This window comes from Ascaphus truei, chromosome 19, assembly GCF_040206685.1.
Source record: "Ascaphus truei isolate aAscTru1 chromosome 19, aAscTru1.hap1, whole genome shotgun sequence".
In the NCBI taxonomy this organism is placed as follows: domain Eukaryota; kingdom Metazoa; phylum Chordata; class Amphibia; order Anura; family Ascaphidae; genus Ascaphus; species Ascaphus truei.
The window spans coordinates 26,017,328-26,042,405 of record NC_134501.1 but is presented as its reverse complement, the minus strand read 5'-3'; the positions used below and the strand labels follow the sequence as shown (position 1 = coordinate 26,042,405).

At 48.3% G+C, this 25,078-nt stretch overlaps 2 protein-coding genes across 2 annotated transcripts; both read right to left on the bottom strand.

Annotated features, from left to right (window-relative positions):
• Positions 1-8,397: 8,397 nt before the first annotated feature.
• LOC142470189 (uncharacterized) lies at positions 8,398-12,620 on the bottom strand. Its single transcript, XM_075577166.1, has 4 exons — positions 12,600-12,620; positions 11,964-12,502; positions 11,851-11,907; positions 8,398-11,798 (listed from the first exon to the last, which is right to left on the bottom strand). Exons 1-4 carry the CDS (start codon positions 12,618-12,620, stop codon positions 11,357-11,359), a joined length of 1,059 nt encoding a protein of 352 aa, XP_075433281.1. The 3' UTR covers positions 8,398-11,356.
• Positions 12,499-24,930, bottom strand: CNEP1R1 (CTD nuclear envelope phosphatase 1 regulatory subunit 1). The gene is made up of 6 exons (XM_075577011.1): positions 24,847-24,930; positions 22,115-22,186; positions 21,896-21,969; positions 14,778-14,887; positions 13,321-13,375; positions 12,499-12,815 (listed from the first exon to the last, which is right to left on the bottom strand). The coding sequence occupies exons 1-6, from the start codon at positions 24,869-24,871 to the stop codon at positions 12,774-12,776; spliced, it is 378 nt and encodes a 125-aa protein (XP_075433126.1). The 5' UTR covers positions 24,872-24,930; the 3' UTR covers positions 12,499-12,773.
• Positions 24,931-25,078: the final 148 nt, after the last annotated feature.

Below are 25,078 nucleotides of genomic sequence, written 5' to 3'. Positions count from 1 at the left end.
TCGGGTGTCTCCGGCGCAGCCTCGTGTTCAGGTGTCTCCGGCACAGCCTTGTGTTCAGGTGTCTCTGGCACAGCCTCGTGTTCAGGTGTCTCCGGCACAGCCTTGTGTTCAGGTGTCTCTGGCACAGCCTCGTGTTCAGGTGTCTCCGGCACAGCTTCGTGTTCAGGTGTCTCCGGCACAGCCTTGTGTTCAGGTGTCTGCGGCACAGCTTCGTGTTCAGGTGTCTCCGGCACAGCTTCGTGTTCAGGTGTCTCCGGCACAGCCTCGTGTTCAGGTGTCTCCGGCACAGCCTCGTGTTCAGGTGTCTCCGGCACAGCCTCGTGTTCAGGTGTCTGCGGCACAGCCTCGTGTTCAGGTGTCACGCGGCACAGCCTCGTGTTCAGGTGTCTCCGGCACAGCCTCGTGTTCAGGTGTCTGCGGCACAGCCCCGTGTTCAGGTGTCTGCGGCACAGCCCCGTGTTCAGGTGTCTCCGGCACAGCCCCGTGTTCAGGTATCTCCGGCACAGCCTCGTGTTAAGGTGTCTGCGGCACAGCCTCGTGTTCAGGTGTCTCCGGCACAGCCTCGTGTTCAGGTGTCTCCAGCACAGCCTCGTGTTCAGGTGTCTGCGGCACAGCCTCGTGTTAAGGTGTCTGCGGCACAGCCTCGTGTTCAGGTGTCTCCGGCACAGCCTCGTGTTCAGGTGTCTCCAGCACAGCCTCGTGTTCAGGTGTCTGCGGCACAGCCTCGTGTTCAGGTGTCACGCGGCACAGCCTCGTGTTCAGGTGTCTGTGGCACAGCCTCGTATTCAGGTGTCTGCGGCACAGCCTCGTGTTCAGGTGTCTGTGGCACAGCCTCGTGTTCAGGTGTCTCCGGCACAGCCTCGTGTTCAGGTGTCTCCGGCACAGCCTCGTGTTAAGGTGTCTCCGGCACAGCCTCGTGTTCAGGTGTCTGTGGCACAGCCTCTTGTTCAGGTGTCTGCGGCACAGCCTCGTGTTCAGGTGTCTCCGGCACAGCCTCGTGTTCAGGTGTCTGTGGCACAGCCTCGTGTTCAGGTGTCTCCGGCACAGCTTCGTGTTCAGGTGTCTCCGGCACAGCTTCGTGTTCAGGTGTCTCCGGCACAGCTTCGTGTTCAGGTGTCTCCGACACAGCCTCGTGTTCAGGTGTCAGTGGCACAGCCTCGTATTCAGGTGTCTGCGGCACAGCCTCGTGTTCAGGTGTCTGTGGCACAGCCTCGTGTTCAGGTGTCTCCGGCACAGCCTCGTGTTCAGGTGTCTCCGGCACAGCCTCGTGTTCAGGTGTCTCCGGCACAGCCTCGTGTTCAGGTGTCTGTGGCACAGCCTCTTGTTCAGGTGTCTGCGGCACAGCCTCGTGTTCAGGTGTCTCCGGCACAGCCTCGTGTTCAGGTGTCTGTGGCACAGCCTCGTGTTCAGGTGTCTCCGGCACAGCTTCGTGTTCAGGTGTCTCCGGCACAGCTTCGTGTTCAGGTGTCTCCGGCACAGCTTCGTGTTCAGGTGTCTCAGACACAGCCTCGTGTTCAGGTGTCAGTGGCACAGCCTCGTGTTCAGGTGTCTGCGGCACAGCCTCGTGTTCAGGTGTCTGCGGCACAGCCTCGTGTTCAGGTGTCTCCGGCACAGCTTCGTGTTCAGGTGTCTCCGGCACAGCCTCGTGTTCAGGTGTCTGTGGCACAGCCTCGTGTTCAGGTGTCTGCGGCACAGCCTCGTATTCAGGTGTCTCCGGCACAGCCTCGTGTTCAGGTGTCTCCGGCACAGCCTCGTGTTCAGGTGTCTCCGGCACAGCCTCGTGTTCAGGTGTCTGCGGCACAGCCTTGTGTTCAGGTGTCTCCGGCACAGCCTCGTGTTCAGGTGTCTCCGGCACAGCCTCGTGTTCAGGTGTCTGCGGCACAGCCTTGTGTTCAGGTAAGTGTCTCCAGCACAGCCTCGTGTTCAGGTGTCTGCGGCACAGCCTCGTGTTCAGGTGTCTCTGGCACAGCCTCGTGTTCAGGTGTCTCCGGCACAGCCTCGTGTTCAGGTGTCTCCGGCACAGCCTTGTGTTCAGGTGTCTCCGGCACAGCCTCGTGTTCAGGTGTCTGCGGCACAGCCTCGTGTTCAGGTGTCTCCGGCACAGCCTCGTGTTCAGGTGTCTGCGGCACAGCCTCGTGTTCAGGTGTCTCCGGCACAGCCTCGTGTTCAGGTGTCTGCGGCACAGCCTCGTGTTCAGGTGTCTGCGGCACAGCCTCGTGTTCAGGTGTCTGCGGCACAGCCTCGTGTTAAGGTGTCTGCGGCACAGCCTCGTGTTCAGGTGTCTCCGGCACAGCCTCGTGTTAAGGTGTCTGCGGCACAGCCTCGTGTTCAGGTGTCTCCGGCACAGCCTCGTGTTAAGGTGTCTGCGGCACAGCCTCGTGTTCAGGTGTCTCCGGCACAGCCTCGTGTTCAGGTGTCTGCGGCACAGCCTCGTGTTCAGGTGTCTGCGGCACAGCCTCGTGTTCAGGTGTCTCCGGCACAGCCTCGTGTTAAGGTGTCTGCGGCACAGCCTCGTGTTCAGGTGTCTCCGGCACAGCCTCGTGTTCAGGTGTCTCCGGCACAGCCTCGTGTTCAGGTGTCTTCGGCACAGCCTCGTGTTCAGGTGTCTCCGGCACAGCCTCGTGTTCAGGTGTCTCCGGCACAGCCTCGGAGCTCAGCGCTTTGTCCGTCTGCACATGAGGGATCCAAATAAACAGTGGAGCACTGATCGGGTTCCCCTTGTCTAGCTTCCTCGCTACCATAGGAAAGCATGGTAGAGGGGCTGGCGACCAATTACAGCTTGGATGCTGCTCACAGACCATTAGTCCATATAACTACTCCCTATAACTCCTATTACCCCATATAACCGCTCCCTATAACTCCTATTACCCCATATAACCACTCCCTATAACTCCTATTACCCCATATAACCGCTCCCTATAACTCCTATTACCCCATATAACCGCTCCCTATAACTCCTATTACCCCATATAACCGCTCCCTATAACTCCTATTACCCCATATAACCGCTCCCTATAACTCCTCCTATTGCCCCATATAACCCCTCCCTATAACTCCTCTTATTGCCCCATTTAACCGCTCCCTATAACTCCTCGTATTGCCCCATATAACCGCTCCCTATAACTCCTCCTATTACCCCATATAAACTCACTATAACTCCTCCTATTACCCCATATAAACTCACTATAACTTTTCCTATTACCCCATATAAACGCTCCCTATAACTCCTCCTATTACCCCACATAACTGGGCCCTATAACTCCTCCTATTACCCCACATAACTGGGCCCTATAACTTTTCCTATTGCCCCATATAACCGCTCCCTATAGCTCCTCCCATTACTCCATATAACCTCTCCCTATATCTCCTCCTATTGCCCCATATAACCTCTCCCTATATCTCCTCCTATTGCCCCATATAACCTCCCCCTATAGCCCCATATAACCTCCCCCTATATCTCCTCCTATTGCCCCATATAACCTCCCCCTATATCTCCTCCTATTGCCCCATATAACCTCCCCCTATATCTCCTCCTATTGCCCCATATAACCTCCCCCTATATCTCCTCCTATTGCCCCATATAACCTCCCCCTATATCTCCTCCTATTGCCCCATATAACCTCCCCCTATATCTCCTCCTATTGCCCCATATAACCTCCCCCTATATCTCCTCCTATTGCCCCATATAACCTCCCCCTATATCTCCTCCTATTGCCCCATATAACCTCCCCCTATATCTCCTCCTATTGCCCCATATAACCTCCCCCTATATCTCCTCGTATTGCCCCATATAACCGCTCCCCGCTGGTTAGTTTTACTCCTGGAAATGGCACCCCTCACTATAATAACGACCCCTTTATTTCCTCCAGCACTATACCGATATCAAATAAATATTGCACGCGTGCGGCGCTCACACGTCTCAGACAGCGCAGCGAAGCTCTGGCACTGCGGTGCAGCCGGACTTCTGCGCTTCCGGCAGCGAGCCCCCCCCCTGGAGCCGCCAGTCCCGTGACCCGTCCCATCTCACCCCAATACATTACAGAACATATCAAGTAGTTGAATATAAAATTATCACATAGATGACATTTTTCTTTACAAAACAGTACAGAAATAAATCGTGGAAAATCCTATTTTAGGAATAAAATCATAGTGTGTGTTGTTTTATGGGCCAGGGCTGTGGGCGTCTCTGCTGGGCGGTAAGTGTACATTAAAACCTTATAAAGGAACTATGAAGCCACCATTAATCAAACAGATAAACAGAAATAGCGGATATACCTAGATTTAGAGGACCCAGCAGGCCGGATTTGCGCCGTTCAAATGTCTCCATATTGTATATCTGCGCCATTAGTCGGTGGTACACGCAATGCATTATTTTTGCCTTGCATCTGAAGCTGCAGTATTAGTATTCAGCTCACGATTCCCCTAAACACGGAGTAACGCCCGCGCTCCCTGCGCGCCTCCGGCAATTCTCAGGGCTCGCCATTTCTGTTCATACTTCCAACTCCACTGGGCAATCAGCCGACCCCGTTACCTTCCCGTGACAGTTCTCATTCCCTTCATCATTTGACCGCGTGTTACGTTGTGGGACGCAGCGTCGCAGGGGGGGCGCTCACTTCTGCGGGTGAGGTGTGAGCCGTAGGAAACACCAGTCAACGCCTTGACAATTGATGTGCCAATCCCATATGCAATTGGTAACGCGAAAGGTCTTCTGCCACTCCCCCCCCCCCCCCCCAATTCTCTCTTGGATGGTAAGGAAGGAGAGATGCATACAGATTAGTGTATTCACATCTCTGCTGGCTTTTTGAAGCAGTAATACTGGACCGGTGAGCAGATGATGGGAAATTGGTAGACGCTGGTTTTTCCGCGCAGGATTGATGGGCTTCTGGCGGTCAGATCCTACAAAGGCCCCTAAAGATATGTCGTTAACTATAGGCAAATAACATTTACCAATATTACGGTTGTATTTATTTCTATATGCGCCTTATCTGTAAAAGAGCCGCTATTCCTTCTGCTAAAACAATATGTTTAAAGCGACAATCCAAGCAGGCTTTTAAAAAACATTTTAACATGCGATTGAAGCAGGATTAAAGCAGGAGGGTTCTGTGCGGAACCCCGTTAATTTAAACTCTGGGGTCCTCCTGCTTGCGGAGATACAGACCTCTGTAGGGGTTGCCGGTAGCCACTCCACTAGAAGGGTTCATTTAATGGCAGGGTTCCAACGTTCCCGCTCCCTGCGGGCCAACAGGAAGCGGTGACATCATCCGGTCCAGCTTCTCTTTTTGACCTACGTGACACGCAGGAGCTTTAAACTTTGCTGAGATACCGGCATCCCTACGCAGAGTTAAGTATCTCAGGGAATCCGGGGGTCCCGGAGCTCAAAGGATGGGGGTTCAGCTCCAGAGACCCCCTGCTTCAACCCAATGTAAAAAAAAAAAAAATTGCTTGTAGGGAATTTACATCGGGGGGCTATATATGGCTACTCCGCATGGGCTACCGTGACTCGGGGGCTGGATTCAGGCGGCTGGGCGAATAGGTCGCAAGGTTGTACAATAATGGACGAGAAACCCTGTCCCTATTAACTTGTCGGGAAACGCTGGTCCTCTTGACTCGTGCAACATTTTTCCGGTGGCGAGGGATTACCTTCCCACGATGTTTCTGTACTGGGGCTATTAGCCCTAAGTGCATTTAGTTTTGACCAACAGTCACTTATATCCCGTGCACACTCACGTTTTTCGCAAGGATGCCACTTTGGGCTCTGCAGTGGGCTAGCCCAGTGGGGGGTGGAGCACCACCATTTAAATGCATCACTCTTCTGTTCAGGATCGATGCAAGTTTAACTTTCGGATATCAGGAGAGCCTTGCAATATATTAGTCCACATAAAACAAACTCTTTGCCCTAAAAGTTCCAAAATGGGCAAAACACAAACATTCTTCCGCTTTCTTTCTCTTGCTTGCCCAGCCCCAGGTTGGGCGCCAAATGTAACCCTCCCTGCCCGGCGTCTAGGGAATTTACATCGGGGTGCTATATATGGCTACTCCGCATGGGTTACCGTGACTCAGGGGCTGGATTCAGGTGGCTGGGCGATGATGCAGCAGGTTGTAGAATAATGGGCGCCAGGAACTTTTGTAGTACAATGGTAATTTATTCGTGTCCCCGTGGAGAGGGACCGTTCATACACATTAACAATGTTGTACTGTATTTTATAACAGACAGACATGAATACAGTTCTTCCGTCAGGGCCCACTCTTGCACTCAAATTAAGGTACTTTGACTTAGTTGCTCTGAGTAAGTGTGAGACCCGGCCCCCCCGATTGCATCGGAATCATCCTCAGTATCAATCCCATACTCTGGGCCCCACACGGGAATCCAGACTTTTCTTTTCTTACTTGACCCAATAACTTTTGCCTGTTTAGGAACTGCCACTTCAACGGTGCCACTTCCATACAGACGGATGAGGAATATTGGCGTTGTTCCGCGGTTAGAGCTGATCCGCCGACAACCGGGTGCCATCTTTCCTGAGGCCCTCTGTGGCGTGCCGGAATTCCCTTTCTTGCAATATTCAGGACTCCATTCCTTCTTTCAGGGATCCTGACATAACGGGCACTGTCCCTATCTACTACATAATAAACAGGAGTGCCTGGTCTGTGCTATTACTTTATAAACATTACTTATCTACTCTCCCCGAGGCTCCTCTCCTCTTGTCCTCCTGGAACCTAAAATAGCCTGGATCCCTATAGCAACCGAGGGTGGGGTCCAACATATAACAGCCATGTTAGTAACCCCGTTAGGAGACGGGGTTACATAGTAATAATAAAAAAAATGCGTGAATTGCTCCTTTAAGATCTATTATTATGAGTAACCTCCTTGGATGATTTAATTAAAAGGTCTGAGCTTTATCCTTTAACTGTCTCGTGTACCCATTGAATAAAGTGATTGATAATGTATTTTATCACCTTCATGAAGTCTCACAATTTTATTTTAACATTGTATTTAATTATCCTGCCCACTACCTACTGTATTTTCCTTTCACAGAAATAACCTTATTGTGGTAGTAAAACCTTGTATGTCCTATTCCACGTACACTGCACCACGACCCGTGGCTCACGCCGGGGTCATTTCCTCTGCACCCAGGAAGTTAAAACCACCAAGAGGAAGAGAGTGTGAAAAACAAACATTTCTAGTGTTAAAAAAAAAAAAAAAAATGATTTTCTTCAGCTCTAGCTTGAGGTTACCATGGCAACAATCGGCCGCACCAGGCTCCGGGGAGAGCTCCATTTTAATTTCCCCGGCATTTTATATTTCAGACGCTTCGATCTCCCGAAGGGAGAATCAGGTTTAATAAATAAATAAAATAGTGTTGGAAAAGGCAGGCAGTGTAAATGTGTGTGGAGTAAAAAAATAAATCAAATAAAAGCTAAATAAATGGTGTTCCCCACGGCCTGCTGCATTAACTGCATTTGGAGGGGGCCTGGAGGGAGAAGGGGTTTTGGTCTCTTGCTTCTGGCCCGAGGTAAAATGTCCCCCATAATCAAGGTGCCGTCCCATTTAGCCACACTTGTCTTCCACCTGCAGCAGAGACGTTATAAGACACGGTTCCTAGTTTTACAACGGCCTAACCAATGACTATTACCCGTACGATACGTGCAGCTTCTGTTAGGGTCTAGCTCAGCGGTGGGCAATTCGTCCTCAAGGGCTACCAACAGGTTAGGTTTTAAGGATATCCCTGCTTCAGCGCAGGTGGCTCAATCTTTGACTGAGCCACTGATTGAGCCACCTGTGCTGAAGCAGGGATATCCTCAAAAACTGACCAGTTGGTGGTCCTTGAGGACTGGAGTTGCCCACCCCACGTCTAACTGAATGCATGGAGGAGCCTGCCATGCAATATAACACGCAAAGCAATGCATTGCGGGCACATCTGGCAGTGAAAGGGTTCAGTTTAAGGCGGTAACGTCTTCATAATGCGGCAATGGTGCCATTCAAAAAATATATAAAAAATAATTGGGTACCTCCCCCCCCGTTCCCGTGATACAGCTAGTTTTGGCCAAAAGACCAGTTAACACAATAGCTGACCCCGCGGCCTTTCGAAACGGGACCGTGTATTTATACAACCAGAACAAGATTTCCGGGCACTCCAAATCCTGATGTGAATCTTAGACGCTTATGGAACGCATGGTGTAAGGCCAACGTTTTGACTCAAATGGCCTTCCTCAGCATTACTGACCCGGAAGAAGGCCATTGGGTCCAAACCAGTCTTACATCAAGCATTCCATAAACATTTAGCATTCAGATCAAGATTTGGAGTGTCCGGAAAGTTTCCCTCTCACCGCGTGGCTGGTTGTATTTATATAGAAAATAAATGTATGTATTTATATAGAAAATAAATGTATGTTCATATCTCAGTTAAAACTGTAAAACTTTATTATCACAACTAAAATAATGGGTATTAAAACGAATATTAAACGCTGTGATCATATATATATATATATATATATATATATATATATATATAAACACTACATGAAGTGTTCTGGATCAAACATTATAGACGGCAAATGAACACCAAATTGTGTCAAGCAGTAAAGAACAAGTGAATACAATCAGACACTGTTCAAAGTAAACCAGGATAGAATCAGTATCTATATTGTGGTGGTGGCTGATAGTACATGAACCCTAGAGCTGTGATCAGTCAAATAGCAGATCTCAAAATAAACCCTTACCAGGTCTGCCAGTGTGGTAACATATGCAGCTGTACAGTATGAGGAAAGGATCCCTCGCCTAACTAGTGTAGGGAGGATAGCACACAGGGCAGATTATGAGTAAAGGGTTACACTGCTATTAAGTGCAAGTACCTATGTACAATATAACGGGTCCACTCAAGATCATGGAATGACTGACACAACAACTAACGCGACAACTAACACGACAATATCCTACTTGGCACGAGAGACACAAACATTTTTATTTTTTTGCAATTATAAGTAAAATGAGTGTGCAGAGCTACAGTACGTTTGAAGAAGAGACTCGAGAGGCTGACAAAACAGCATCATTTCACACATAAATGTGGGATCCATTAAAGTGATCACAAGTTTACACTTCGCCAGGAAGCGTGCGGCTACTAAAACTTTAACATGAAAACCAGCTCAAACCAGCAATGCTGTTTAACGCTGTAAAGGACCAAACAAATATATATATCCTCAAAACAATCGGAAATGGTGAGGAACCTACTTTTCTACACTGGAGGAGGGAGAAACGCCATATTTTTTTATTGGGGGTACTTCTATTTACACGGGACTGCAAACAGGCGCAGAAATGGTTACATTGTAAAGATGGAGGAGGTTATCCTGCTGTACGTCTGCAGAAGCGATGCATTGGGGAGTTCCAGGCGAAAACGGCCCGACAGAGAATAAGCCCCATACGGGGGGTCCTTCATTAAACGGCGATAGTGCCCATCAGAGCACTACTGCGCAGCAGCTCCCACTGACTGGAAGGGGAGAATTCGAACGATCGGCACTATTGCAGTTTAATGAATAACCCACCTAAAAGTTTGGGACCGAACTGCAGATACAATGAGGCTCCCCAGACAGATGAAGTATCAAAAACGGAGTAATACTGGGAAAATGAAATTACAGAGCCTCTGATGCACAGGTAGCAGAGCCTCTGATGCACAGGTAGCAGAGCCTCTGACGCACAGGTAGCAGAGCCTCTGACGCACAGGTAGCAGAGCCTCTGACGCACAGGTAGCAGAGCCTCTGACGCACAGGTAGCAGAGCCTCTGACGCACAGGTAGCAGAGCCTCTGACGCACAGGTAGCAGAGCCTCTGACGCACAGGGAGCAGAGCCTCTGACGCACAGGTAGCAGAGCCTCTGATGCACAGGTAGCAGAGCCTCTGATGCACAGGTAGCAGAGCCACTGATGCACAGGTAGCAGAGCCTCTGATGCACAGGTAGCAGAGCCTCTGACGCACAGGTAGCAGAGCCTCTGACGCACAGGTAGCAGAGCACAGGTAGCAGAGCCACTGACGCACAGGTAGCAGAGCCACTGATGTACAGGTAGCAGAGCCTCTGATGCACAGGTAGCGGAGCCTCTGATGCACAGGTAGCGGAGCCTCTGATGCACAGGTAGCAGAGCCTCTGATGCACAGGTAGCGGAGCCACTGATGCACAGGTAGCGGAGCCACTGATGCACAGGTAGCGGAGCCTCTGACGCACAGGTAGCAGAGCCTCTGACGCACAGGTAGCGGAGCCTCTGACGCACAGGTAGCGGAGCCTCTGACGCACAGGTAACAGAGCCACTGACGCACAGGTAGCAGAGCCTCTGACGCACAGGTAGCGCAGCCTCTAACGCACAGGTAGCGCAGCCTCTGACGCACAGGTAGCGGAGCCTCTGACGCACAGGTAGCGGAGCCTCTGACGCACAGGTAACAGAGGAGTTGTGTATTAAATGCAAAACAGGAACAAAGACAGTGTGAGATTTATCACAGGGATATTCCATGGAAATGAACGAGATGTTTCTTTCTGTGTTTTGCAAGATCCCCCCAAATATGTCACTTGTTAAGGGGTGTGTGTATTACAGAGACACACACTACAAATCAATCCTTCCTGTATTTTCAGGAAACCCTTTGCGTTGGTGCTGCTATTCCGGACCCTGGAACAGCGCAGAAATATCATCTTCCGCTCTATAGCCACGCGAATCCACGTAAATGCACCGCCCTGTAAATATCCAGCCATGATGCACGGGTGTCCTGGCAGTTACCGCAGCTTGATGAATACCCGGTTATAGTGAGGGAAGGTGAGGGCACGTGTACGCGGTTACATGGAAAGCAGAAGCCCCGGAGGCTCAATGCACCGCTGTCTCTCGGAGACATTACTGGCCCACGATAGCGCCCTCCACTGGAGGAAGTTAGGATGGCTCCGGTTTATAAGCTGGCCACAAACCGTTTCAAATCTCTACATAACTGTAGTGCGTACGCGTGTTTCTGAGGTAACATTATGAAAAGTGAAAATCCTTTTATATACACCCGCAATAATATAAAAGCAGCACAACAAATTGCCGGGGGTCTCCGGAGCTGAACCGCGTTAATTTCAGTTCCGGGGACCCCCTGCTCACCGAGATATTTATCTCTATAGGTGGTGCCTGTATCTCCATGTTTAAATGTCACTTGTCACGCTGGCCTATAGTAAGGCACAAGGGATGACATCATGGCTTCCTATTGGCCCATGTGACCTTTAAATCTGCTATGTTAGCGCAAACTAACCCAGCCGGAGCTGCCACCGGCGCCCCCTTCTGAGGTAAGTATCTCAGGAAGCAGGGGGTCCCCAGAGCTGCCACCGGCGCCCCCTTCTGAGGTAAGTATCTCAGGAAGCAGGGGTCCCCAGAGCTGCCACGGGCGCCCCCTTCTGAGGTAAGTATCTCAGGAAGCAGGGGGTCCCCGGAGCTGCCACCGGCGCCCCCTTCTGAGGTAAGTATCTCAGGAAGCAGGGGGTCCCCAGAGCTGCCACCGGCGCCCCCTTCTGAGGTAAGTATCTCAGGAAGCAGGGGGTCCCCAGAGCTGCCACGGGCGCCTCCTTCTGAGGTAAGTATCTCAGGAAGCAGGGGGTCCCCAGAGCTGCCACCGGCGCCCCCTTCTGAGGTAAGTATCTCAGGAAGCAGGGGGTCCCCGGAGCTGCCACGGGCGCCCCCTTCTGAGGTATCTCAGGAAGCAGGGGGTCCCCGGAGCTGCCACCGGCGCCCCCTTCTGAGGTAAGTATCTCAGGAAGCAGGGGGTCCCCGGAGCTGCCACCGGCGCCCCCTTCTGAGGTATCTCAGGAAGCAGGGGTCCCCGGAGCTGCCACCGGCGCCCCCTTCTGAGGTAAGTATCTCAGGAAGCAGGGGGTCCCCAGAGCTGCCACCGGCGCCCCCTTCTGAGGTAAGTATCTCAGGAAGCAGGGGTCCCCAGAGCTGCCACGGGCGCCCCCTTCTGAGGTAAGTATCTCAGGAAGCAGGGGGTCCCCGGAGCTGCCACCGGCGCCCCCTTCTGAGGTAAGTATCTCAGGAAGCAGGGGGTCCCCAGAGCTGCCACCGGCGCCCCCTTCTGAGGTAAGTATCTCAGGAAGCAGGGGGTCCCCAGAGCTGCCACGGGCGCCCCCTTCTGAGGTAAGTATCTCAGGAAGCAGGGGGTCCCCGGAGCTGCCACGGGCGCCTCCTTCTGAGGTAAGTATCTCAGGAAGCAGGGGGTCCCCAGAGCTGCCACCGGCGCCCCCTTCTGAGGTAAGTATCTCAGGAAGCAGGGGGTCCCCGGAGCTGCCACGGGCGCCCCCTTCTGAGGTAAGTATCTCAGGAAGCAGGGGGTCCCCGGAGCTGCCACCGGTGCCCCCTTCTGAGGTAAGTATCCCGGGAAGCAGGGGGTCCCCAGAGCTGCCACCGGCGCCCCCTTCTGAGGTAAGTATCTCAGGAAGCAGGGGGTCCCCGGAGCTGAAATGAATGCGGTCCAGCTGCGGAGACCCCCTGCATCCATGTAATAACTAAAAAATAATAATGCAACTTGTGCGGCTTTAACATCAATCACTGCGAGCCTTTGATGAGACTTTGTCACTGGGAGACGTAAGATTGTCCAGTTACAGCTTCCCGTTTATCCGCCATCTTGGACGAAGGGATTCTTGGGGGGTGGGTTTCTTTAAACTGCGCCAAAAAGGGGGGGGGGGGCGGCGATCCCACGGAAACTCCCAACGACGTCGCAGTTGAATGGATCATCACCCTTGGTTTCCATGGCAACTCACGGAAGAAAGGAGAGTGCTACTGGATGTGAGGTCTGGGCTTCAGAATTAATTTCCCCCTCTGCAAAATAAGAACGAAGACATTTATATCAAGGCACAAAGATGACATCACGGGAGGGGGGGGGGGGGAGAGGGAGATAGGGAGAGAGAGAGAGAGGGAGAGGGAGGGAGAACTAATTCAGCCAGCTGTGCTGAAGTTGGGATATCCAGAAAACCTGGCCTGTTTGCGGCTCTTGAGGACTGGAGTTGTGCAGGCCTGATCTAAATACTATCTGCCATGTTGTTTTATCCCATGCAGCGGCCATTTTTATTTCAACAGGACTGGGTAAATGAAGTTCAACAGTGGCCAGATTACTGGGGGCGTTTCTGGACTAAATCTTTGTTTCTCATCATTCCCGTATCCGGAAAGTCCATTGTAAAACGAGAACGATATATATATATATATAATGGGGAAAGGTGGGGTTGCAGACCTGCCTAAGACATGCAGATGAGCATACAGTTGTATTTGCATCTTTATATATATATATAAAAAATAGTGAGGCCTTAAGGAAGCGGATATTACTTACGTCATCGCAGGACATGTTGTATTCGGCCAACACCGTCCGACATCGCGCTGCTATTCTGAAGGGGTTTGGTCAAGGTGAATGGTGTCGTGTCTTTCGCTGGGACGATTATGAGAAGAACTATTCCCCACACTGCTTCCCTACCAAAGCACATCACAAGCGGAAAATAGCATGCGGCACTATATATAAAAAATGTTATGCAATAAGAAAAAAAAGGATATATTTAACGCTCTTTCCAAGGGAAACAAAATGGCGGCCAAACACCGTGCCAATAGAAAGCCCCAACATCGGTGGGGGCTTCCTATTGGATGACTATTTAAATCTCCTTCAAAAACCAGGAAGGAAATCTCTCAGGAACCGGGTGGTCTTTGGAGCTGAAAGACCCCCCAGGTCAAATTGTGTAAAAAAAAAATAACACAAAAAACAAACCCCAAAGAACAAAGAGTTTGGTTCGGGGGGGAGGAGCTCTGCGGCTTTAAATATACAAAGTCCTGATGAAGGGGACTTAAACACCGAAATATTGAGTTAAGATATAGCAAATAAACACATTCATACGTCTCAGACAGTCTGCAACCTGCCCTTCCCCATTATCTGCTAGCACAGGGGTGCTCAGCTCCAGACCCCTCCCCCCCCCCCACAGGTCGGGTTTTCAGGATATCCCTGCTTCAGCACAGGTGGATCAGTCCAAGACTGAGCCTCTGATTGAGCCACCTGTACTGCAGAAGGGATATCCTGAAAACCTGACCTGTTGGGGAGGGGCTTGAGGACTGGAGCTGAGCACCCCTGTCTTAGGCTAAGGCCCCACTGCCTCAGACCACGCGCCCGCACTGCAGACAGGCGGCGCGTGGAGAGGTACTTGACCGCTATCTGCGGTCTGTAGGGAGCGGGTGTCGGGGGGGGGGGGAGGAAGTGACCCTGTACTGTATTTTATGGCCAGACCACGTCTTTTTTTCTTCTTCCAGCGTTTCAGGCTTCCCATGTTAAAGAATCGCAGCCATAGGTAGGAAGCACCACGTGACGCGTCAGCGCTGCAAATCACCAGGAGCCTGCAGCATCGGCTGACTGCCGCGTCACAGCACGCAGTCAGCCAAGTCTGCAGGAGCCAGCGGGGACCTCCACACTGGAGGAAAGTGGCTGGAGGCCCGCTGCTGCGCGGCCGCACGCGCCGCCGGACGCAGCTGGACCAAAGCCTTAGCATACAAGGATTCCACTGCAGCCAGGGATTCTGGGTAACGACATGCAAATGAGCACTCACAGCGAGTCACGCTTTGCTTCTTGTCCATTATAACATGGACCCTTATGAGCTTCTGCCTGCCGCGTTCAAAATAACACAACCTATGCAGACCCAACCCCCCGCCTGCGCCCTGGGACCCATCACTTTACCAGCCGGCGCGCTCAGGAGGCGCCACAACATCGCACACAGCCGCTCGTTCAGAAACATCTGCGCATTGAAAGGATACATCGACGGGGCTACCACTCGCTTGTGTATTCCAGCAAAGAACAAGCCTATGAGCGTGATGCAGCTAATGGTGAAAAACGGGTGATTCCACAGCGACGTGAAGAAAGATACCTGGAAATCAGAATACAAGCACGCGGCAGTTATCTGGGGGGTTCCACGGAAACACCATAACCCCTCCGGTGCTTCAGTAGTGCACCAGAATACTTCCGCAGTATTAAAAATGACAATCTGTTTCTCCCTCTGATCTACTCGAAACAGGAACGCCGTTTGCCAGGAATCCTATATCGTTTCTATGCAGCTTTAGGGACGTCGTCCCAAACAGCCACGGAAGAGAAAATACAAAAGGGAGCCAGGCCAAAGGAAAAATAAATATAAGTATTTGTCAGTAACGTGAAATCAATAAAGGACGCCCTCCTACTGTCTCTGTATGTTTTCCCTGCTTACCAATTAGATTGTAAGCTCTTCGGAGCAGGGACTCCTTTTCCTAAATGTTACTTTTATGTCTGAAGCACTTATTCCCATGACCTGTTATTTATATTATTTGTTATTTATATGATTGTCATGCAGTGAAGCGCTATGTACATTAATGGCGCTATATAAATAAAGACATACATACATACATACAGAGTTGAGATAAATTGGTCTCAAAAGGAATTACAGAGGAAAATAAGTGAAACACTCGGACGCCAAAAATGAAAAATATAGTTAAACATCGATATTCAATTTTAACCAAAAATAGAAAGATATTAAAAAACTAGCAGTCTGGTCGCCATGGTTGGCCCAGACAGATATCCCTGGGGTAGAGGTCAGCACCATTTGGCAATGACAAGTATAGATGCGTTCTCGTCTGAAAGGTGGGACCACTCTCTAACCACACTAAGCTTAGAACGGGCAAGGGAGACCTGAGCCGGTGACGCAGAGTCAAATCAAATTCAGAGATTCAATTCTTACGGAGCAATCACCGGAGCACAGGGAGCGTTGTTGGGGGGAGCTGCCGCACCCTCCCTCACACCCCTCCATTTTTAATTTCTTTACTTTGTATTTGATTTTTATACGCTGAATGCATTACAGTATATGATTATTGAAAATATTGGATATACTGATACACGTGTCATGTATAAATATACAAAAGTAATTATGTACAGGAAATTACATGCTTTTTATGCTTAAAACATCAATAAAATTGAAGTTACAAAAAAAAAAAAAAACAGCAGGACCGACCAGATTATTGGGGCAACTCTCTGAGCCGTGTGCATAACCACGTGTAGGTTCCATGCAGATATTTGTATTTTTGTTGTTATAAATCATATATTGATGTTTAAAATAGATGTTATTTTTGATTTGGAGTGTTTTACTCTTATTCCCATGTCATTCCCAAACAGCCATGCCACACAGGGCCATTTTCTCTCTTTTTTTTTTAAAGCTGGGCAGTAAATGGGATTATTATGGAGGATATTGGGGTGAGTAGGAGGGCAGTAAATGGGATTATTATGGAGGATATCGGGGTGAGTAGGAGAGCAGTAAATGGGATTATTATGGATATTGGGGTGAGTAGGAGAGCAGTAAATGGGATTATTATGGAGGATATCGGGGTGAGTAGGAGGGCAGTAAATGGGATTATTATGGAGGATGTCGGGGTGAGTAGGAGGGCAGTAAATGGGATTATTATGGAGGATATCGGGGTGAGTAGGAGGGCAGTAAATGGGATTATTATGGAGGATATTGGGGTGAGTAGGAGGGCAGTAAATGGGATTATTATGGAGGATATTGGGGTGAGTAGGAGGGCAGTAAATGGGATTATTATGGAGGATATTGGGGTGAGTAGGAGGGCAGTAAGTGGGATTATTATGGAGGATATTGGGGTGAGTAGGAGGGCAGTAAATGGGATTATTATGGAGGATATTGGGGTGAGTAGGAGGGCAGTAAATGGGATTATTATGGAGGATATTGGGGTGAGTAGGAGGGCAGTAAATGGGATTATTATGGAGGATATTGGGGTGAGTAGGAGGGCAGTAAATGGGATTATTATGGAGGATATTGGGGTGAGTAGGAGGGCAGTAAATGGGATTATTATGGAGGATGTCGGGGTGAGTAGGAGGGCAGTAAATGGGATTATTATGGAGGATATTGGGGTGAGTAGGAGGGCAGTAAGTGGGATTATTATGGAGGATGTCGGGGTGAGTAGGAGAGCAGTAAATGGGATTATTATGGAGGATATCGGGGTGAGTAGGAGGGCAGTAAATGGGATTATTATGGAGGCTGTCGGGGTGAGTAGGAGGGCAGTAAATGGGATTATTATGGAGGATGTCGGGGTGAGTAGGAGGGCAGTAAATGGGATTATTATGGAGGATGTCGGGGTGAGTAGGAGGGCAGTAAATGGGATTATTATGGAGGATATTGGGGTGAGTAGGAGGGCAGTAAATGGGATTATTATGGATATTGGGGTGAGTAGGAGAGCAGTAAATGGGATTATTATGGAGGATGTCGGGGTGAGTAGGAGGGCAGTAAATGGGATTATTATGGAGGATATTGGGGTGAGTAGGAGGGCAGTAAGTGGGATTATTATGGAGGCTGTCGGGGTGAGTAGGAGGGCAGTAAATGGGATTATTATGGAGGATATTGGGGTGAGTAGGAGGGCAGTAAATGGGATTATTATGGAGGATGTCGGGGTGAGTAGGAGGGCAGTAAATGGGATTATTATGGAGGATATTGGGGTGAGTAGGAGGGCAGTAAATGGGATTATTATGGAGGATATTGGGGTGAGTAGGAGGGCAGTAAATGGGATTATTATGGAGGATATTGGGGTGAGTAGGAGGGCAGTAAATGGGATTATTATGGAGGATATTGGGGTGAGTAGGAGGGCAGTAAATGGGATTATTATGGAGGATATTGGGGTGAGTAGGAGGGCAGTAAATGGGATTATTATGGAGGATATTGGGGTGAGTAGGAGGGCAGTTAATGGGATTATTATGGAGGATATTGGGGTGAGTAGGAGGGCAGTAAATGGGATTATTATGGAGGATGTCGGGGTGAGTAGGAGGGCAGTAAATGGGATTATTATGGAGGATGTCGGGGTGAGTAGGAGGGCAGTAAATGGGATTATTATGGAGGATATTGGGGTGAGTAGGAGGGCAGTAAATGGGATTATTATGGATATTGGGGTGAGTAGGAGAGCAGTAAATGGGATTATTATGGAGGATGTCGGGGTGAGTAGGAGGGCAGTAAATGGGATTATTATGGAGGATATTGGGGTGAGTAGGAGGGCAGTAAGTGGGATTATTATGGAGGATGTCGGGGTGAGTAGGAGGGCAGTAAATGGGATTATTATGGAGGATATTGGGGTGAGTAGGAGGGCAGTAAATGGGATTATTATGGAGGATGTCGGGGTGAGTAGGAGGGCAGTAAATGGGATTATTATGGAGGATATTGGGGTGAGTAGGAGGGCAGTAAATGGGATTATTATGGATATTGGGGTGAGTAGGAGGGCAGTAAATGGGATTATTATGGAGGATATTGGGGTGAGTAGGAGGGCAGTAAATGGGATTATTATGGAGGATATTGGGGTGAGTAGGAGGGCAGTAAATGGGATTATTATGGATATTGGGGTGAGTAGGAGAGCAGTAAATGGGATTATTATGGATATTGGGGTGAGTAGGAGGGCAGTAAATGGGATTATTATGGAGGATGTCGGGGTGAGTAGGAGGGCAGTAAATGGGATTATTATGGAGGATATTGGGGTGAGTAGGAGGGCAGTAAATGGGATTATTATGGAGGATATTGGGGTGAGTAGGAGGGCAGTAAATGGGATTATTATGGAGGATATCGGGGTGAGTAGGAGGGCAGTAAATGGGATTATTATGGAGGATATCGGGGTGAGTAGGAGGGCAGTAAATGGGATTATTATGGAGGATATTGGGGTGAGTAGGAGGGCAGTAAGTGGGATTATTATGGAGGATATTGGGGTGAGTAGGAGGGCAGTAAATGGGATTATTATGGAGGATATTGGGGTGAGTAGGAGGGCAGTAAATGGGATTATTATGGAGGATATTGGGGTGAGTAGGAGGGCAGTAAATGGGATTATTATGGAGGATATTGGGGTGAGTAGGAGGGCAGTAAATGGGATTATTATGGAGGATATTGGGGTGAGTAGGAGGGCAGTAAATGGGATTATTATGGAGGATATTGGGGTGAGTAGGAGGGCAGTAAATGGGATTATTATGGAGGATATTGGGGTGAGTAGGAGGGCAGTAAATGGGATTATTATGGAGGATATTGGGGTGAGTAGGAGGGCAGTAAATGGGATTATTATGGAGGATATTGGGGTGAGTAGGAGGGCAGTAAATGGGATTATTATGGAGGATATTGGGGTGAGTAGGAGGGCAGTAAATGGGATTATTATGGAGGATATTGGGGTGAGTAGGAGGGCAGTAAATGGGATTATTATGGAGGATATTGGGGTGAGTAGGAGGGCAGTAAATGGGATTATTATGGAGGATATTGGGGTGAGTAGGAGGGCAGTAAATGGGATTATTATGGAGGATATTGGGGTGAGTAGGAGGGCAGTAAATGGGATTATTATGGAGGATATTGGGGTGAGTAGGAGGGCAGTAAATGGGATTATTATGGAGGATATTGGGGTGAGTAGGAGGGCAGTAAATGGGATTATTATGGAGGATATTGGGGTGAGTAGGAGGGCAGTAAATGGGATTATTATGGAGGATATTGGGGTGAGTAGGAGGGCAGTAAATGGGATTATTATGGAGGATATTGGGGTGAGTAGGAGGGCAGTAAATGGGATTATTATGGAGGATATTGGGGTGAGTAGGAGGGCAGTAAATGGGATTATTATGGAGGATATTGGGGTGAGTAGGAGGGCAGTAAATGGGATTATTATGGAGGATATTGGGGTGAGTAGGAGGGCAGTAAATGGGATTATTATGGAGGATATTGGGGTGAGTAGGAGGGCAGTAAATGGGATTATTATGGAGGATATTGGGGTGAGTAGGAGGGCAGTAAATGGGATTATTATGGAGGATATTGGGGTGAGTAGGAGGGCAGTAAATGGGATTATTATGGAGGATATTGGGGTGAGTAGGAGGGCAGTAAATGGGATTATTATGGAGGATATTGGGGTGAGTAGGAGGGCAGTAAATGGGATTATTATGGAGATATTGGGGTGAGTAGGAGGGCAGTAAATGGGATTATTATGGAGGATATTGGGGTGAGTAGGAGGGCAGTAAATGGGATTATTATGGAGGATATTGGGGTGAGTAGGAGGGCAGTAAATGGGATTATTATGGAGGATATTGGGGTGAGTAGGAGGGCAGTAAATGGGATTATTATGGAGGATATCGGGGTGAGTAGGGGGGCAGTAAATGGGATTATTATGGAGGATATTGGGGTGAGTAGGAGGGCAGTAAATGGGATTATTATGGAGGATATTGGGGTGAGTAGGAGGGCAGTAAATGGGATTATTATGGAGGATATCGGGGTGAGTAGGGGGGCAGTAAATGGGATTATTATGGAGGCTGTCGGGGTGAGTAGGAGGGCAGTAAATGGGATTATTATGGAGGATATTGGGGTGAGTAGGAGGGCAGTAAATGGGATTATTATGGAGGATATTGGGGTGAGTAGGAGGACAGTAAATGGGATTATTATGGAGGATATCGGGGTGAGTAGGGGGGCAGTAAATGGGATTATTATGGAGGATATCGGGGTGAGTAGGAGGGCAGTAAATGGGATTATTATGGAGGATATCGGGGTGAGTAGGAGGGCAGTAAATGGGATTATTATGGAGGATATTGGGGTGAGTAGGAGGGCAGTAAATGGGATTATTATGGAGGATATCGGGGTGAGTAGGGGGGCAGTAAATGGGATTATTATGGAGGCTGTCGGGGTGAGTAGGAGGGCAGTAAATGGGATTATTATGGAGGATATTGGGGTGAGTAGGAGGGCAGTAAATGGGATTATTATGGAGGATATTGGGGTGAGTAGGAGGGCAGTAAATGGGATTATTATGGAGGATATCGGGGTGAGTAGGGGGGCAGTAAATGGGATTATTATGGAGGCTGTCGGGGTGAGTAGGAGGGCAGTAAACGGGATTATTATGGAGGATATTGGGGTGAGTAGGAGGGCAGTAAATGGGATTATTATGGAGGATATTGGGGTGAGTAGGAGGGCAGTAAATGGGATTATTATGGAGGATATCGGGGTGAGTAGGGGGGCAGTAAATGGGATTATTATGGAGGATATCGGGGTGAGTAGGGGGGCAGTAAATGGGATTATTATGGAGGCTGTCGGGGTGAGTAGGAGGGCAGTAAATGGGATTATTATGGAGGATATTGGGGTGAGTAGGAGGGCAGTAAATGGGATTATTATGGAGGATATTGGGGTGAGTAGGGGGGCAGTAAATGGGATTATTATGGAGGATATTGGGGTGAGTAGGGGGGCAGTAAATGGGATTATTATGGAGGATATTGGGGTGAGTAGGGGGGCAGTAAATGGGATTATTATGGAGGATATCGGGGTGAGTAGGGGGGCAGTAAATGGGATTATTATGGAGGATATCGGGGTGAGTAGGAGGGCAGTAAATGGGATTATTATGGAGGATATTGGGGTGAGTAGGAGGGCAGTAAATGGGATTATTATGGAGGATATTGGGGTGAGTAGGAGGGCAGTAAATGGGATTATTATGGAGGATATTGGGGTGAGTAGGGGGGCAGTAAATGGGATTATTATGGAGGATATCGGGGTGAGTAGGAGGGCAGTAAATGGGATTATTATGGAGGATATCGGGGTGAGTAGGAGAGCAGTAAATGGGATTATTATGGAGGATATTGGGGTGAGTAGGAGGGCAGTAAATGGGATTATTATGGAGGATATTGGGGTGAGTAGGGGGGCAGTAAATGGGATTATTATGGAGGATATTGGGGTGAGTAGGGGGACAGTAAATGGGATTATTATGGAGGATATTGGGGTGAGTAGGAGGGCAGTAAATGGGATTATTATGGAGGATATTGGGGTGAGTAGGAGGGCAGTATGAAACTCCGGCAATCAATACCCATTGAGTTTATTAACCCCCTTTTGAACGAGATATTAATGTAACACAGACATTCCTACCTTTTGTGTCTCTGGATCTATTAACCAGTTCCACGCCCCGGTGGCCGTACAGACAGATACCACAATCAGAATCACTGGAAGAGAATACTACATGAGAGGTTACCCATTACCACAGCCTCATGTCCCACAGTAGCCCCTCTTTGGATGACTCCGCAGTGGTAAAACAGCAGGGCGCATACCCACAGAATAATCTACGCGGATAACCGCAAAGTAACTTACTCCTCCAGCGTCCTGTAGCAGGTTGTAAACATGAAATATACTCGGTTAGTCTTCTTTCAAAGGCTTTGAGATCTACACGAAGAAGAGATGACATTAATAAAATGCTGCAGAACGTGTCATTTGCTCAGAACAGAAGCTACTCTAAAGACATACAGTACTGCGATACTCACAGGAATTAAATTCCACCAGAACCCCTACATTTGTCTCCCCCCCCGTGTTGTAATTAATGTGGGATTTTTATACATTTTCTCACTGTTATCTTTGCAGTCTTCCTCTTACTTCAAATACCCCAACTTATACTAGCAGTGAAATCACTCTATGATTGAGGAGAAGGAGCGGCTCAGTGAGTAATTAAATTCCCAGTGTCGGCTCCTTGTGACCTTGGGCAAGTCACTTTATCTCCCTGTGCCTCAGGCACCAAAAACATAGATTGTAAGCTCCACGGGGCAGGGACTGTGCCTGCAAAATGTCTCTGTAAAGCGTTATGTAAAACTAGCAGCACTATACAAGAACATGCTATTATTATTACACCACTAATACTACCTTAGCGTTCATTATATCCCCCAACACAGCATTTATTCTCAAACTCCCCCAACACGGTCAGCAGTATGACCACCAAGTGAACCTGTAGTTATTATTAAATGTGACAGTGATTATTAATACAGGGGTGAGAATGAGGCAGTGATTATTAATACAGGGTGAGAATGAGGCAGTGATTATTAATACTGGGATGATAATGTGACAGTGATTATTAATACAGGGTGATAATGAGGCAGTGATTATTAATACAGGGGTGAGAATGAGGCAGTGATTATTAATACTGGGATGATAATGTGACAGTGATTATTAATACAGGGTGATAATGAGGCAGTGATTATTAATACAGGGGTGAGAATGAGGCAGTGATTATTAATACAGGGGTGATAATGTGACAGTGATTATTAATACTAGGATGATAATGTGACAGTGATTATTAATACTGGGATGATAATGAGGCAGTGATTATTAATACTGGGATGATAATGAGGCAGTGATTATTAATACAGGGGTGATAATGAGGCAGTGATTATTAATACAGGGGTGATATTGAGGCAGTGATTATTAATACAGGGATGAGAATGAGGCAGTGATTATTAATACAGGGATGAGAATGAGGCAGTGATTATTAATACAGGGGTGATAATGAGGCAGTGATTATTAATACAGGGGTGAGAATGAGGCAGTGATTATTAATACAGGGGTGAGAATGAGGCAGTGATTATTAATACAGGGGTGAGAATGAGGCAGTGATTATTAATACAGGGGTGAGAATGAGGCAGTGATTATTAATACAGGGGTGAGAATGTGGCAGTGATTATTAATACAGGGGTGAGAATGAGGCAGTGATTATTAATACAGGGGTGAGAATGAGGCAGTGATTATTAATACAGGGGTGATAATGAGGCAGTGATTATTAATACAGGGATGATAATGAGGCAGTGATTATTAATACAGGGGTGATAATGAGGCAGTGATTATTATGATTATTAATACAGAGGTGAGAATGGGGCAGATTATTAATACAGGGATGCGAATGAGGCAGTGATTATTATTACAGGGGTGAGAATGAGGCAGTGATTATTAATACAGGGGTGAGAATGAGGCAGTGATTATTAATACAGGGGTGAGAATGAGGCAGTGATTATTAATACAGGGGTGAGAATGAGGCAGTGATTATTAATACAGGGGTGAGAATGAGGCAGTGATTATTAATACAGGGATGATAATGAGACAGTGATTATTAATACTGGGATGATAATGTGACAGTGATTATTAATACAGGGGTGAGAATGAGGCAGTGATTATTAATACAGGGTGAGAATGAGGCAGTGATTATTAATACAGGGTGAGAATGAGGCAGTGATTATTAATACAGGGGTGAGAATGAAGCAGTGATTATTAATACAGGGGTGATAATGTGACAGTGATTATTAATACAGGGGTGAGAATGAGGCAGTGATTATTAATACAGGGTGAGAATGAGGCAGTGATTATTAATACAGGGTGAGAATGAGGCAGTGATTATTAATACAGGGTGAGAATGAGGCAGTGATCATTAATACAGGGGTGATAATGTGACAGTGATTATTAATACAGGGGTGATAATGAGGCAGTGATTATTAATACAGGGGTGATAATGAGGCAGTGATTATTAATACAGGGGTGATAATGAGGCAGTGATTATTAATACAGGGGTGATAATGTGACAGTGATTATTAATACAGGGGTGATAATGAGGCAGTGATTATTAATACAGGGGTGAGAATGAGGCAGTGATTATTAATACAGGGGTGAGAATGAGGCAGTGATTATTAATACAGGGGTGAGAATGAGGCAGTGATTATTAATACAGGGGTGAGAATGAGGCAGTGATTATTATGATTATTAATACAGGGGTGAAAATGAGGCAGTGATCATTAATACAGGGGTGATAATGTGACAGTGATTATTAATACAGGGGTGAGAATGAGGCAGTGATTATTAATACAGGGGTGAGAATGTGGCAGTGATTATTAATACAGGGGTGAGAATGTGACAGTGATTATTAATACAGGGGTGAGAATGAGGCAGTGATTATTAATACAGGGGTGAGAATGAGGCAGTGATTATTAATACAGGGGTGAGAATGAGGCAGTGATTATTAATACAGGGATGAGAATGTGGCAGTGATTATTAACCCCTTCCTGTCTCACCTTCTGCCTGCTCCAGTGAGTTCATGCTTGCTGCCTCCCTCACTTCCTGCTCACACAGCACCCTGAGCCCACATGTAAACCCTTCTCTGATTGGCGGGGAATCCCAGCCCCCTATTCTGATTGGTCAGGGATATGCTCCCTCCCACTTTTCCCCTTGTCATTTCTCATTGGCTAACAAGCGGTGACGCAAGGCGTACCACGGATGGGCGGTGAGAGTTGGCTATGGTGGCCT

Excerpts from the sequence above, each read along its gene's own strand:
- CNEP1R1 (XM_075577011.1), bottom strand. The coding sequence starts at position 24,871 with ATGAACTCACTGGAGCAGGCAGAAG. Across the intron at positions 21,970-22,114 it reads TGCTACAGGACGCTGGAGGA|TGATTCTGATTGTGGTATCT; the intron begins GTAAGTTACTTT and ends ATTCTCTTCCAG. Across the intron at positions 14,888-21,895 it reads TAGATCCAGAGACACAAAAG|GTATCTTTCTTCACGTCGCT; the intron begins GTAGGAATGTCT and ends TCTGATTTCCAG.
- LOC142470189 (XM_075577166.1), bottom strand. The coding sequence starts at position 12,620 with ATGGCGGATAAACGGGAAGCT. Across the intron at positions 11,908-11,963 it reads CTGCTTCCTGAGATACTTAC|CTCAGAAGGGGGCGCCGGTG; the intron begins CTCAGAAGGGGG and ends TGAGATACTTAC. Across the intron at positions 11,799-11,850 it reads CTGCTTCCTGAGATACTTAC|CTCAGAAGGGGGCGCCGGTG; the intron begins CTCAGAAGGGGG and ends TTCCTGAGATAC.